Genomic DNA, 15,070 nt, shown 5'->3' with positions numbered 1-15,070 from the left:
AATTCTAGTGTATTTAAAGTACCGGTATTTTGTGATCATTTGTGCATATATATGTGAATACAGCTGGATTATGACAGTTTGTATTATTCTTAATTGATTACTTTATCATTTTTTAATTAAGAATTAAATTATTTTTAATAAATGTTTTTTTATTATTTTAATAATCATATTTTACGATTATTGATAATAAGCCAATGTAAAATCTGCTACTATTGCACAACAGTTTTGTCATTCAAGCCTCTGTAGTTAATCAGGGGCCGAGAGACTTGTCTTTCTTCTCAACAAAAAAGAAGCTTAAAACATACAAAATTTAATGATTTACATTATCTGAACTCATCATGTTTTGATTCCATAATGTGAGGGTGTAAACACATTAAGGTCCCTGCTACATGAGTAATACCCTTAATTTGGAAAAGTTGCTCTCGATAATTCATTAATAAATACAGGCAAGAAACTAAATTGTAAGTTTTGAAGGCAAGTTTTAAATGGGTTCTCAACTCTGCAAGGGTTTGCGTCCACATGCTAAAGCTCCTCTTGCCTCTCTTGGAGGAAACGTGACAGAACGTTGTGCATTTTCATTATGTTGCTCAGGTCAGGGCGGCCACGCGGCCCAGATGAGCAGCGCTTGGGGTTTCACCTGCTGCGTTCTGTTTCAATGTCAGTTAAATATGTCACAAATATAAATATTTGCAACACTTCCTGTAGCTGTTTCAAAGTAAAAAGCACTGTAGCGTTTCTGTCCACAGAATCCTTTCATCTGTTTAAACCAGGTTTTTATTTTTATTGTTGTAGGACCCGAGAATCACAGCTTCATATCGTAGAGTCCTGGCAGTTAGTTGAGAACAAACCGTCTTTTATTCAAGGAAATACAGAAGTCATAACCTCACGTAGCAGCTCCTTAGTGGACCCACTCCCTATGTGAACACACAGCAGATCAAAGACGCAGCCGTCACCCGCTGCACACACAACAAGACTGGGCCACAAACCTTCATTAAATGAAGTTTAATCATCGTTTTCCATATGTCATTGTCAAAGTGTCATTCCATCAAAGACTAACAGCAACTGTCCAATCATTGCCCCTCCACACCCATTGTCTAACCATAAAAGTCTACTTAAATCATGAGTTGTTCTTTATCATTAATCACGAAAAAAAACATTTATATTTGGATAAGAATAAAAAAGTATAACGGACAAGCATCATGCTCCACCTCTAAAGAAAGACTGATAAATCCCTCATCTCAAACATAGACCGTTCTAAAAAACACAATTCTACAGTTTAATACTTGAGTACACACATTCATCGTTTGTGTTGTCCCTCTGTCGTCTTGATCTGCTGGACACGTTCACATTTACTGCAGCGTAATGGAGGTCATCTGCATGTTGGTTGCCCTGGAAAAATATATAAGTACATCAAGATGGTTCCTGATAATTTTTTTAAATGTACTATCGAATGTAAATTTCAAACTTAAAAAGACTGTATTTACTTCTGCATTTGTTGTGGAGTGAGATGATGGTTGTGTACGAGACTCTGGTTATGAAACACATACAAAGACAAAGATTAAATCACTCTTGAGTTCACATATGCCTGTTAGGTGCCTTTACCTCTTAACCTGGGTTTACTTCTTAACTAGTCTTGTGTTGTACGTGTTGAATTGAGCTGTTTGCATCTCCTAATCCACTTTTAATACTTGGTTTAGTTCAAATTCATGAATCATGGATTTATTTATCCTATATGTTAAGGTGTCCTTATCTAGAAAGGTGCTGTGATACAAAATATTTTTTTATTATTTTGATAAAAAGCCACATTAAGTGAACACAAGCTCGAGATGAGTGGTTACCTGAACATCTCCAGCATCTTCTCTTGTTTATCTTGTACAGTAACACAGCGAGCAAAAGGCTGATAGTGAATCCCAAAGCTCCACTCAGGAAATACACCAGCCAGTTCCCTTCATCTGCAACAGGAGAAGTTCTACTAATTCTGTCTCTTATTTTTTGAAATGTTCTTTTAACTTTGCGAGACAAGAGACAAGAAATTGACAGAACAGTGAACACAGGACAGTAAACAGAACGGAATGACAAAGCAGTGTGTGTGTGTGTGTGTGTGTTTTGTCTATATGAAAGAAATAATATTAGTAATATTTATAATAACAATAATAATAATCTTAGAATAATAATAATCAGACCACTTTTACAATAATGTTATTATTAAAAATTGTTTCGCCGATAAAATAATAATTAAAGTAATAATAATATAATCTTGGAGGGTTAGGGTAAGAGTTAGGAGATGAAGAAGAAAAGTTGTACTAATACTTAATTAAATTACTTAAATAAATATTTAGTCGTGGTGCACACCTCCACCGTCCACTGGTGGTGAAGCCTTATTGGGTCACTGTGAGTGGCGACATTGAGACAAGACCAACTGGCTTACTGTTTCATTTAGTTTTGAATCAGTATTTTACCTTAGTCCTGTTTCTTTCTACGTAACAGTCTCTGGTAGTGACTCACCGTCAAACTCCAACTTTATTCCGTCTCCAAATACAATGTGTCCACATGCAGCGACAGCACAGTAGTAGGTCCCAGCATGAGAACGGTTCAGTCTCTCCATTGACAAGTTGTAGACACAGAGTGTCTGATTGTCGGGTTTCTTCTTACACTGATTGTTCCTGTCTCTGTGGGTGTAAATAAGTCCTGGCTGAGGTTCTTCAGAGTTCTTGACCCAGTAAACACTGTGTTCTCCATCACAGGTCCCAGTGTGAACTGTACAGCTGAGAGTCACAGAGCCTCCTGGCTGGATGCTCTCAGACTGATGCACCACAGCCTGGATGTTAGACCCTGAACCTTTCACACTGACAGTGACGCCCTCCGTAAACTCAAATACGTAGAAATTACTCTGTAAACAGTAGTAAGTAGCTGAGTCTGAAAGCTGCAGATCTGAGATATTTAGGCGACTCACAACATCATTAGTTTCCAGAGCGAAGCGTGGATTGTCCTTGAATTCATTCAATAACGTAAAATCTTTAGAGAGTTTGTACGTCATTGAGATAATTCGAGGTTTCTGTCCTGGTGTGTGTTTGTACCAATACATTTTTTTGTCAACTCCCTCATAGGAAAATTGCAGAGTCAAGTTGTCTCCAACATCAGCTGATATGAATCCACTGTCTTGATGAGACAAGTTAAAATGATGCATCTGAACTGAAGAGAAAAAGGAGAAAAGCAATATAACTGTTAATGTTATGTGACAGAAATGAAATCGTAATCAGTCTCAGGACTGACTGAATATTTAGAAAACACCCAACTCACCCATTTTCCCCAAGAAGAAACATGTCAGGTAGAGAACGAACTTCGGAGATGTCTTCATGTTGAAATCGTCGTGTTGAATGACAAACAGCCCGACACTTTCTCCTCTCTACAGAGTAAAGACGTGTGTTGATTGGCCAGCAGGGCAACACTGATCACATGATCACTGCTTCCTTTGATTTGAATCTTTGTTCTTTAAAAAGAATCACAGGGTGAGAGACTTCTCAAGCAGTTAGAATACATGATACTACTACTACTACAATTGTATTCAATTATTCATACAGCACCTTCCAAAGCACAATTACAAGGTGCTGTACCATTTCAGAGTGAAGAATTGAGGGCAAACAATGGAAAATATTTAAAAGAAAACATAAGAGCACAAATATAAGGAGGTGAATGTTACAGATTAGAACATTTTTGGGAAAATATATTTAGTCTAACATGAATAAATAACAAACAGTTGGTAATATCGGAGAGAGATTAAATTATATTAATAAAAGGTAGAGGTGAAGTCAGACCCCAGGGACTAAGACAGCACATCTGTAAAATGTATCTTTAAAGAGGATAAGGAGTTTGAAACAATCTTCCTATTCGGGTTAGGAGATCCGTCTGACAAAGAGAACCCTAACCCTATCCTGGGGGGGGGGGGGGGACCTGGATTAGCCCTAACCCTTACCCTGGCCCCCTTTGCTGCTCCAGCCGGGAATGTGGAATGGTTATGAGGGCCTTTGCCTTGGACCTGAGGTTACAACAGGTACCACATGGTATCAAAAAGTCTGAAGTCAACAATAAAATCATAGAATAAATTCAAAAATTGACTACTACTCTACAATTTAGGCAATGAAGAGAAGTGATGAAAGAATCCTGGATCAGCCCCTTTGGTCCAGATCTGCACCTCAATTGAATGGGTTGTTTCTTGGCCCATGTCCTGTCCTTCTCCCAAGCAGCCAACCAGCCAAGACAGGGGTGAAAACATAACCTCCTTAGTGGAGGTAACAATTTAACAAAGGAGTAACATCAACCCTGCTTGATGAGAGCATTGGTGATTCTGTTTTTTGTCGACTTCTGTTAATTTCATTGCTGTTCACATGAAGTAGTCTGCTGGGGTGTAGTGAAGACACTGCAGAGACTTCCTGTTTGAAAGCGCTCAGTAAAGAGAGCAGACGGTCTTTTGACCACACGGAGGCTGAATACAGATCCTCACATGTCAGGTAGGAAATGTTAAACAACTTCGGGTTAAGTTCAAGAAGTATATTCTATATTTAGAGGGAGTGGAAAATAAGGCAATTGACAACATCAAATAAATTCGGCTGATTTAATATCTTTAATTTGTTTTACATGGACAATTTTTACATTCAGCATGTATGGAAGTGTAAGATGTTCAGCTCTACTGCTTTACACTGGTGTACACGCATTCACTCCCGTCACCGCCTGTTTGTCTTCTTGCTCTGCTGAAGCTGTGCTCCATTAAAGCAGCATAATGTGGGTCGTCTGCATCTTGATGACCCTGCAAATAAAAAATAAGAGTAAGTTGTCATATTAGGAGGACGTGTGTCTAAACATAACTGATGTAGACAAGTGTTGAGAACAGAATTGTTAAAGTCTATCTTCACCCCAAAGTCCCTGGAAATTCGAAAAAAACACATAGAAAGTGGTTCTGGGAGGTGGGGCTAAGACACAAAGGAAAGTTATCTATATTGTCTATGGGCGACAACTCCCATAGCAGGACACACACTATTCCAACAGAAATGTTGCGGTGTGAATGTATATGAAAAGGTCAGGACGTCCCAAATGGTTTACTCTACGTAAGAAATGGTCCTACAGGTTCTAAGATGTTTGAAACAGTGTTAGATGGTGTTATGAGCTTTATGATATTCAAACCAGCTTCTTAAGTAGTGCAACTCTAACACTTACCTCCATATTCAGAGCTGCTGCAGCTGCTTGAGATTCTAGTTTGTGACAAAAGACAACAACAAAAGTCTTATTCAAGATGCAGTGAACTGGAAGGGGGATGACTCTATTATTTTTGATCCAACTAAGTAAACAAAGTAAATTTGTCCATCCCTACATTGAGATTGAGTCATGGTGCAGTACTGATGAAACAAACCACAGCACTTTATCACCACTCTCAATCTGTGGCATGGACAATGTTTTCCTGAAGGTCATTTTCTGTAATGTACGATTAATTATATTAAAATCTGAATGTATGATGCTGCCATTACAATCTGTTTTAGAGAATAACTAGAATGGCACTTTGAAGAGCGCACACTGGAACCAAGGCCAAACAGTCTCCTAGATTCAATCAAACTGCCCACTGATCAGCCTCAGGTAGCGCTGGGTTGCGTTTGTTAGTGTAAACGTGGATTAGCACAAATCCTGTAACATGTGAATGCACCATAAGAGATTTCCCTTACTTCTTTCAATGAATGTAGATGTTCAAGTCACACTAACAAATATAAATAATGAGGATCACCCCACCTGAGCCCTGGCAGCGGTTTGTCTTGAGCGCTCTTTGTGCTGTGTAAGCCAGAGAAACAACCAGGATTGTGGTGAACGCCAGAGCTCCGCTCAGGAAATACACCAAGGGAAGATAGTCCACCACCTCTGCAGAGAGCCAGACAGCAGGAGACATTACTGAGCTTTCCACCACTATTTAACAAATATCACAATCTTTCCTAAAATTCTAGTTACCTTCAAAATCCACTTTGGTCCCGTCTCCAAAAACAATGTGTCCACATGCAGCGACAGCACAGTAGTAGGTCCCAGCATGAGAATCATTCAGTCTCTCCATTGACAAGTTGTAGACACAGGTGTGTGTCTGTGTGTCGGGTTTCCTCTCACACTGATTGTTCCTGTCTCCGTGGGTGTAAATGAGTCCTGGCTGAGGTTCTTCAGAGTTCTTGACCCAGTAAACACTGTGTTCTCCATCACAGGTCCCAGTATGAACTGTACAACTGAGAGTCACAGAGCCTCCTGGCTGGATGCTCTCAGACTGATGCACCACAGCCTGGATGTTAGACCCTGAACTTTTCACACTGAGAGTGATGCTCTCCATAAACTCATATGAGTATAAAAAGCCTGTTATGCAGAAGTAAGTTGCTGAGTCTGAAATTTGCACGTCTGAGATATTCAAATGTTTTTTACCTGCGGTAATTTCCGGTATAAATCCTGTATCATTCTTAAATTCATCACTCAGTTTGCAACCACTTTTCACTTTATCAGAGCTGTCATGCTTGTAGAACTTACACATGAGCTTTGGATTCTGTCCCAGAATCTGTTTGTACCAGTATAGCATCATTATAGACTCATCTTCATAGAAACAGTCCAAAGTGACGTCTTCACCAACTTCAGCTGATTTAAAGCGTGAAGATGGTGTCATTTCAGCTGAGGAGAAAATGGAGAGTGAGCATATTGTAACACATGGCAGAGAATGAAAGTTTAAATCATGACCTCACTAGTGCCCTTAAAAAAGAAACAACTTACCCATTCTCCCCAAGAGCAGACATGCCACGCACAAAGCAAAGGTCAGATCGTTCATTTTGTTGGAGTTGCCGTGCTTAATGGAGAAGATCTCAACACCTTGTCTGCTTTTCAGACATAAGACTGCTGTGTCGGCCAATCAGAGAAGAGCCTGCACGATGACGTCACCAGTTTCCCCCCCCTGCCCCACATTTCGTGTCCACGAGAAGATTTTTACAGATATCGTAAAGTGCAGTACAGTAAGTGAGGCACAATTTGAAAATACTACTGTATATGCTTTCAGGAGGGACTTTGATTCAGACTTATTGAGGAGAATGGAGACATTATTTATTTCCATACATTTCATTGTGTGTGAGACTTATATGGCTTCTGAAGTTCGTGAGTCGTGTCAATGAAGGAGAGAGGTGGGGAGAGGTGGCCTAAATAAAAAGTTTGAGACGTCTCACGAGATGAGACTTCAAAAAACAGGCTGTGGCTGAACGGGTTGATGTCGAAAGTTGTATCTGTAAGTGTATCTGATGTTTTTGTCAAGACACACTCATGAGTTGTGCTTCTTCACTTTTAGTGCTCATGTAGACAAAATCACAAACAAGATGTGTCTTATTTGGATGGAAGGATTAGAAAAATCAAATTTTCACCAGTAACAGACACTCCCACTTTTATTTACAGCCAAAAGGTATTGATTTAGTTTTTTTTGATTGGTTGACCCTTGACGCGGTATCAGGTAAGTCCGGCTCCAGTGAGTTACGTCCACTGCGAGCTGACCGGTAAACATACGCCGACTTCAAATGGAACTGCGGTAAATCCAATGAATTCTTTCCTTACACATACACCATGACAACAAAAAAACATAGGATAAAGGAGCTCAGTGCCGACCGACCCGATTTACAGATTCAGCAAGTGACAAGGATGAGTTACACCCCGACTCCTCCCGATGTTGTTGTGAGGAAACAGAGTTGACTAACTGGACGTGGAGTGAGCAATGGTTTTTACTGCTTCCCCTGTTTTGCGAGACCTTAAACATCTCTCTGAAAAATGCAAACAGCATGAAAGTTGCCCTGGTTACAATGAAGCTACATTTTCGAGCAAGACTACAGGACTGGCATGTCGTGACAGTAGATGCATGTTCATGAAGGTTCTGTCTGATGTGGATTAGTTCCACTTGTTCTACCAGAGCAGGAACCTACATGATACTGAATGTCTTCTTTCTCAAAAAACCTTATGAAGCACAAACCGGAAATGTCACCACGATCAGTTTCCTGACATGAGCATACAAGTAACTGTGAGACCGCAATGGATCACCCAAGTTCATTGTGGTTATTCATCAAAAAGACTTTAGCACATGCATGGTTTGTTCTGCATTCAAGACATGGGGTTTGTTGTCAGATTCTGTGGCCCACAGCCTGGTCTTCCTGTGTTTAGGCGCTGCTACGACTTTTGTTTCCACCAATGGAAACTTTTGCTTTGCAGAAATCGCCACCTTCACCACAGGTGTGAAGGTGAGCGTGAGCTCCGGCTGCAGATCGGAAGCTGCAACCTGCGATTTCTGCTAACTGGAGATATTAATAGATCAGAGGGGACTTTCACGTATCTGGTGTTAAACTGTTGTGTGCGTAGATGCTGATGTTCTCAGAACATACTTGACATAACAACCATGCAAACAAATACATATTTTCAATAATTCATGTCAGCAGCCTAATGGCAGTGCTGTCGTCATATGCCACTCAGGTCAGAAGTGGCAGTAGTTCCGACAGTTAACAGGACATCTTTAACTTTTATCTTTATCTTTATCTTTATCATCCTTATCATCATCCTTATCCTTATCCTTATCATCATCATCATCATCATCATCATCATCATCATCATCATCATCATCATCATCATCATCATCATCATCATCATCGTTATGTGTTTGGAAGAAATCACATCAAAAGTCCACAGTATTACACAGAGCAAGTTTTGGTTAAATGCCAAATCACATGTAATTATTTGTAATTGTTGCATCACTGCTTCAAATAATAAAATAAAAGACAGAATCACACAAAAAAGTACCCATGGTCTGAGATCGCCTGGCCTCCATTCCCTTATATAATCTAATATATTATGCACTACAGGCCCAGATTGCCAGGTGAAACATGGATCCTCTCCCTCTTCATCACATGAATGTCTCATCATTACATGTAACTGACTTCACTTCTTCCTCAGAGCTGTATGTGAGGGATCCCTCACAGGCAGTGTTGGGAAGGATACTTTCAAAACGTATTCCGTTACAGAATACAGAATACATGCACAAAAATGTATTCTGTAACGTATTCCATTCCATTAACTAATCTGAGTAACGTATTCTGAATACTTGGAATACTTCCGGTTCGTATTGCATTTTTTAAGTGTATGATTGCGGCGTTGTTATAGTCAGTGGAGCAGCAGCAGTTTAAACTCTCTCTCCGCCGATGCTGCGGGCCCGCTGGATGTCCGGCTCCCATCCACTCCCACCTCTGTGCCGGTCCCACCGGAGGCTGAACCCCCCCCTGCGCCAAGGCTGCCTCGCGCCGTGCAGCGATCGTTTCGGCGTCGGGTCTATTTTTTGCGCTTGACGCGAGCATATCGCTCCAGGAAACACACTGAAAAAGGATTTTAAACGATATTGATGACATATTTTATATGATATAAATGATAAAGCATGCATCCCATAGTTTGTATTCCCCTTCTGTTGTCCTGGAGTTTTAAATAAAGAGAGGGGGGGGGGGGGCGGAGAATACGTAATTTACCCTCGACACCCGACATTGAACGGAGCAAACAGCGGAGAAGTTCTTGAAGATGGATGACATTAAATTGGGACGCTGTTGCAGTTAATGTTGGAGCAACAAGTGACCATATGCTTTTATACTACTGGGTCAACGGGTGATATTATTTTAGCGTCGCTTCAGCGTCCGGTGTGAACCCTGCATGCCTCGCTGGTCTCCTGCAGAGCCATGACAGCGGAGCTCTGGGAGCGCAGGTCGGTCTTCTCTCACCAGGCGCTGGAAGGGCAGCTTGCGGATCAGCAGCTCCGTAGATTTCTGGTAGCGACGGAACTCTCTCAGAGCCAAGGTCCCGGGGCCTGTAACGGTCCCGAGCGGGTAGCGGTGAGGCTTCTTCACGCCGCCGGGGTCCGGGCGCTCTTACGGCAGCCCTGGTCTCCAGCTGCTTCCTGGGGGCTTTGCCTCCGGTGGATTTACGAGACAGTGATTAAACTCGTGAAACAGAGAAGTACCGTCATGTAATCCACTGATTTCAACAATGTAACTGTATTCTGAATACCATCTATTTAATTTGTAACTGTAACGGAATACAGTTACTCATAATTTGTATTCTAAATACGTAACGCCGTTACATGTATTCCGTTACTCCCCAACACTGCTCACAGGGTAAAATGATGTTGCACCGTGTTTAGCTCTATGAGTCAAATTGTGATTCGAGGGCAAAATAACGTGTGGATAAATATATTTCACTGCACATTTATTTGTGTGTATATACGTGAAAGTACTTTGACAATCTGATGTAGTCAAGTATCTGCATCAGTCCCCAATGCTTTGAATACCATTTAGTATGTTTGTCTCAGGCCTTCTCTCTTATGGTTGCAGATGTAACAGCCCAGTTTGCGCATGCAGCTACCGTGTGACTCATATGTGTCCTTTGATGTTTGTGGTCTGTGCTTTGAAAAAAACCCGAACACAACTGTTGAAAGCTGTTGAGTTGTTTACTCAGTCGAGGCGAGACATGACTGGCCAACACTCGTCTTACTTGGAACCGTACTTGTGAGTTGTGACAGTAGGGCGGGACCAATCGCTGTTCTCAGCCGAGTCAAAGCTCAAGTGGAAAATAGAACCTCCCTGACTTATTTTGAGAGAATGTTAGTCAGGCCGTGTGGTCAAGTTTAAAAAGAGGATGCGGTGTGATAGGAAGCAAACAAGGTGTAAACACTATGAAGACTCGTAGAGTAAGTTGAGATGCACAGCTCTGCACTGTGTCGTAAGGTTGTTTTAATCTCATAAGCTAAAATTGTCATTTTGCAAACATGAGGGCGGAGAAACCTCAGGTCAGCTGACCCCAAGCTTTTTTTTCTTCTTCTTACTCACCACGATGCATCTTGTGGCCATGCTCTGCTTTTGGCATTGAGAAACAAATGTAGGTCAGTTTGCGGTGAATATACTTCTCTTGACAAAAGGGCGAATGCTTGTGTTGCATGAAGAAGAACTGTGTGTCTAATCCGATAAGATCTTTTTTCAGTTTCAGGCTGTGAAAGGTGAAACTTATGCGGCAGTGCTTAAAACTGTAATACTACAGAGACCTGGCAAGTGCTGGCTCCAAAAAATCAATGGTTTCCATAGACTGCAATTCAAAAAACACCAGTAAGGCTCAAAGATCTGTAGTTTTGAGTGCGTGGCTCTTTGATCGCCACCTGCAGTCTGGGATGATTGACACTCCGTAGTCCATAGGGTGCCACTGCAGCATCATTATGAAGGGTTGATAAAAAATGTTTAATGTTATCTGCTGTCACCTGTTGTTCAAGAGCTGAACTGCACACAAGGACTGACTAGAAACAGCAAAGACCTTGTATTAAATTTAAAGGAGCCACGCACAAAGAGGATGTCAGGAGAACTACTCAGTCTGGGAAAAGGTCTGAAAATGATAAACCTGAGTACTTTCCATTTAGCTGCATACAGTAAAACATGTTTCTACCTTTTCCTTTCTCACACAAGAAGTAAGACAAAAATGCGATCTGTTCAAGCGTTAAAACAAAAATGTCAATAAATACATAACAAACCACAGGTTCCTCATTGACAGTTTCCTTCTTGGAAAAGGATGTTGAAGTGTTAAAAAGACTATCCCTAGAGGCTTGACTCCTCTAAGCTGTACTTCCTTTCAGAGGTTTTGACTTCCTATTACTGTACTTGTACAATACTGAGGCTGGTACAGGGCACTGTGTCATACGACAACATAACATGACACAGACCTCATCAAATTCTAACATACAGGTAAGTGTTTTTTTCTTTTCTAGTGATAAGAGGCTCTATGTGTGTGTACAGAGGGAAAGTGAAGTCAATGTTATGCAGTGCCTTCTTTCACTCATTAATTTTTTAAATAAAAAATGGCATTTGAAATGCTTTTTGTAATTATTGTCTCTTTTGAGACACTGCAGCAGAAGTTGTTTCTTTCTGCAAAGTTTGTATCCTCATCTGTGTAACAACCAAAAACATCGAAACACACGACTGAAAAAAAAGTCATGTTTGCAGTTACTTCAGATTTTTTAATTTGTGAATTTACATTTATCTGCCATGTAATTTGATTTAATATCCACCTTTAACAGGAGACCCCAAGAAATCTTAAAAAATGTAATGTTGCATTCGGTGAGGCTTTACAACTAAACTTGAAACTGGTTAACATGTCGAGATAAACATGGTTGGTTAGAAGATCAAATCAGTCGGGTTAACATTCACAGATTGAACATGGAGGATGCGACAAATGTGAAAAACAAGATGTGGAGATAAGGAGTTGCAGTGCAGACAGAGCAAAAACACTTTTAAAAAGTCCCCTTAGAAGAAAGAAACTTCTCGACTTACAGAGCTGTCTCATCAACCTGAGGCTCACACACTCAAATTCGGCAAAGATTCATACGTTAAAAAGGATAAACCATCATCAGCATGTTTGTCCGTGGAAACATTTTTGGACGACTTCAAAGAATGCTACATTTAACAACCGTGGTGAGAAACAATGATGACTCGGCCACTTCCTTCCTCATTTACACAGTCATTTTAAAGCCTGTAGTTGTTCTTTATTTGTTTCTAATTAAAATTGTATCGCTCGCATACAAACAATTTATTAAAAAAATAAACGCACTTGATAAATGTATTTAGAGCTTATAATAAACAGCTTTAAACTATGTGCAGCTGCGTGCGTCAGCTAGAAAAAAACCCAGCCATTCTCCTCTCACCTCTGCTGCATTCCTTGTTTTGTTGTAGCTGGAAGCAACACAATATGTGCAGAATGTATTTGAACCTAAAATACAGCGTTTTACATAAATAACCACTGATTGTGACTGCTGGAGCACATTTGCACTAAACGAATGCCTGAATAGCTTTATACTGCTGTTGAAAGAGAAAAATATAACTGTGCACCAACGACCAAAACAACAGAAATAGGATATTTTAAAATACATTTTTCATCAATTTCCATGTCATTATTATATTTTAAAAAGCTCTGTCTGCTTCATAACTTGAAACTGTCACCTGTTTAGTTTAACATGATCTAATCTCTGTTGCAGTGTAAAGCAAAGGCCTGAGTGAAAGGATCAAGACGTTTTCCCTTCAACATGACACACTGTGCTAAGTCAAACATCACCATCGACCCATCATACCAATCAGGCAATTTGAGTTCTTTGAGCATTTTCTCCATTTCCCTCCACGGCATGTTCTCTTCCATCGGCATCATAGAGAACCTCCTCATCCTCGGGGTGGTGGGCTTCCACGTCCGCCGCTCCGTCATCAGCGTGTGGATCCTGAACCTCGCGGCCTCCGACTTGCTCGCCACCTCTTCCCTTCCCTTCTTCACCCTCTACATGGCACGCGGCAACACCTGGACGCTGGGCAGCACCTTCTGCCGCATTCACTCCTCCATCTTCTTCCTCAACATGTTCGTCAGTGGCTTCCTGCTGGCTGCCATTTCTATGGACCGCTGCCTGGTGGTGGTGAGACCAGTCTGGGCCCAGAACCACAGGAGCATCAAACTCGTGAAGAAGATATGTGGGGTGATTTGGGCCTTAGCTGTGGTCTGCACCATCCCTTTCTACATGTTCCGTGACACCATTCCCCTTCCAAATGGGAAGATCCTCTGTTACTACAAATATAATAACTTCCTCCCCAGTGAGCCATTTAACCATGAAGCATTATGCAAGCAGCGGAAGGAGGCCTTGGCCTTCATGAAGCTCTTCCTAGCCTTCCTCATCCCTCTGCTAATCATCATCCTTAGCTACATCACTGTGTATTCCCAGTTGGCACGCAGAGGCTACCGACGCTCTTATCGTTTCGTCCGTCTCGTGGTAGCCGTGGTGGTGAGTTTCATCCTCTGCTGGGCACCGTACCATTTCTTCATCATCATGGAGGTGTTATCTCCCAGTGGGCAACCTATATTCGGAGGCATGGCCCTCCAAATCGCGGCGACCCTTGGCTTCCTGAACAGCGTCCTGAACCCTGTTCTGTACGTGTTCAGCTGCCCCGACCTGTGCATCAAGATCAGACATTCCCTGGGTGCAGTGATGGAGAGCGTACTGGCGGAGGACCTTGGCGAACTGGCCCGGCGCCGCAGCACCGCCCGCAGCTCGTTAAGCACCACCACAGAGTTTATTAAGAAGCCGTCTTCCATCGTAACCCTCAGTCTGAAAACAAAGGAGCAGGAGCAGGAGCAGGAGCAGGAGCAGGATTAAAGTGTTGCTAAACCAACTGAACTAATGCTGAACCAACTGCACTGAGAACCAGCAGTCAATAGAAAAATGCTTATAGGAAATATATGAGAAAGTCATTTTTTTCCGTTGTTTTTTTTTTTAACCAAAGCTCATCATATTTACTCTTTAGCCAGCTTCTATTACGTATAATTACTGGTTATTACTATTGTGCACCATCAGAAATCATGACCATTAGTAGACCGCTGGCTTTTCTGTTGGAAATTAAAATTTTTAAAGTAAATGTTTGAATGATACACTTGTGCATCACCATCGATTCACTGAACGTCCCAGGGCAGGAACGAGTGAGATGACTTGAGGTGCTCCCCACCACCAAAATATTGTTTTTGTATATGTTGGATAATGTGTTGCCCACATTTAATTTAGAACTTACGAAACTGTCAGCTTCCAGGGCAGAAATCACTTTTGCAGAAAATCGTTAGATTGTATAAGGGCATTTAGTCAGAATCACAATCAAGTATGTTATATTTGAGTTTGTGCCTGTTTTACAGTCCCTCTCAAATGTATAAGACCTTCTATAACAAATACAGCATTTTTACGTGGGCGTGTCTGATCGATGTGTACATGCATTATGCTTCTGTTTTTCTCTCTCTCTATTGCGAAATAAGCTGTTTTCAGATGCTTGTGGTCTCACACCAGATTTTATCAGCAGCTGCAGGAGCTGACACAAGCATTTCTTTTTGTAGGTTACAGCTAGTGACAATGTACGTCTTAAGTTTTGCATTGCGCATCTGCTTCAGTTTCCAATATTTCCCTCCTTGCATTTTATATCTACACTTTGTAATACTTATACTT

The 15,070-nt window shown here is 41.2% G+C and overlaps 3 protein-coding genes across 3 annotated transcripts; 1 reads left to right on the top strand and 2 right to left on the bottom strand.

The window, feature by feature from the left end:
- Positions 1 to 1,269: 1,269 nt before the first annotated feature.
- LOC133028819 (uncharacterized) lies at positions 1,270 to 3,359 on the bottom strand. Its single transcript, XM_061095855.1, has 5 exons — positions 3,292 to 3,359; positions 2,506 to 3,192; positions 1,839 to 1,952; positions 1,485 to 1,528; positions 1,270 to 1,389 (listed from the first exon to the last, which is right to left on the bottom strand). The coding sequence occupies exons 1-5, from the start codon at positions 3,356 to 3,358 to the stop codon at positions 1,270 to 1,272; spliced, it is 1,032 nt and encodes a 343-aa protein (XP_060951838.1). The 5' UTR covers position 3,359.
- Positions 3,360 to 4,684: 1,325 nt separating this feature from the next.
- Positions 4,685 to 12,870, bottom strand: LOC133028818 (uncharacterized). Its single transcript, XM_061095854.1, has 6 exons — positions 12,858 to 12,870; positions 12,763 to 12,816; positions 5,989 to 6,660; positions 5,776 to 5,901; positions 5,212 to 5,234; positions 4,685 to 4,804 (listed from the first exon to the last, which is right to left on the bottom strand). The coding sequence occupies exons 1-6, from the start codon at positions 12,868 to 12,870 to the stop codon at positions 4,685 to 4,687; spliced, it is 1,008 nt and encodes a 335-aa protein (XP_060951837.1).
- On the top strand, positions 11,731 to 15,029 carry LOC132995968 (prostaglandin D2 receptor 2-like). Its single transcript, XM_061066238.1, has 2 exons — positions 11,731 to 11,795; positions 13,082 to 15,029. Exon 2 carries the CDS (start codon positions 13,130 to 13,132, stop codon positions 14,237 to 14,239), a length of 1,110 nt encoding a protein of 369 aa, XP_060922221.1. The 5' UTR covers positions 11,731 to 11,795; positions 13,082 to 13,129; the 3' UTR covers positions 14,240 to 15,029.
- Positions 15,030 to 15,070: the final 41 nt, after the last annotated feature.

This window comes from Limanda limanda, chromosome 22 (genome assembly GCF_963576545.1).
Source record: "Limanda limanda chromosome 22, fLimLim1.1, whole genome shotgun sequence".
Lineage (NCBI taxonomy): Eukaryota > Metazoa > Chordata > Actinopteri > Pleuronectiformes > Pleuronectidae > Limanda > Limanda limanda.
Note: the sequence above shows the minus strand (reverse complement) of the source record. Positions and strands in the feature narration are given on the sequence as shown.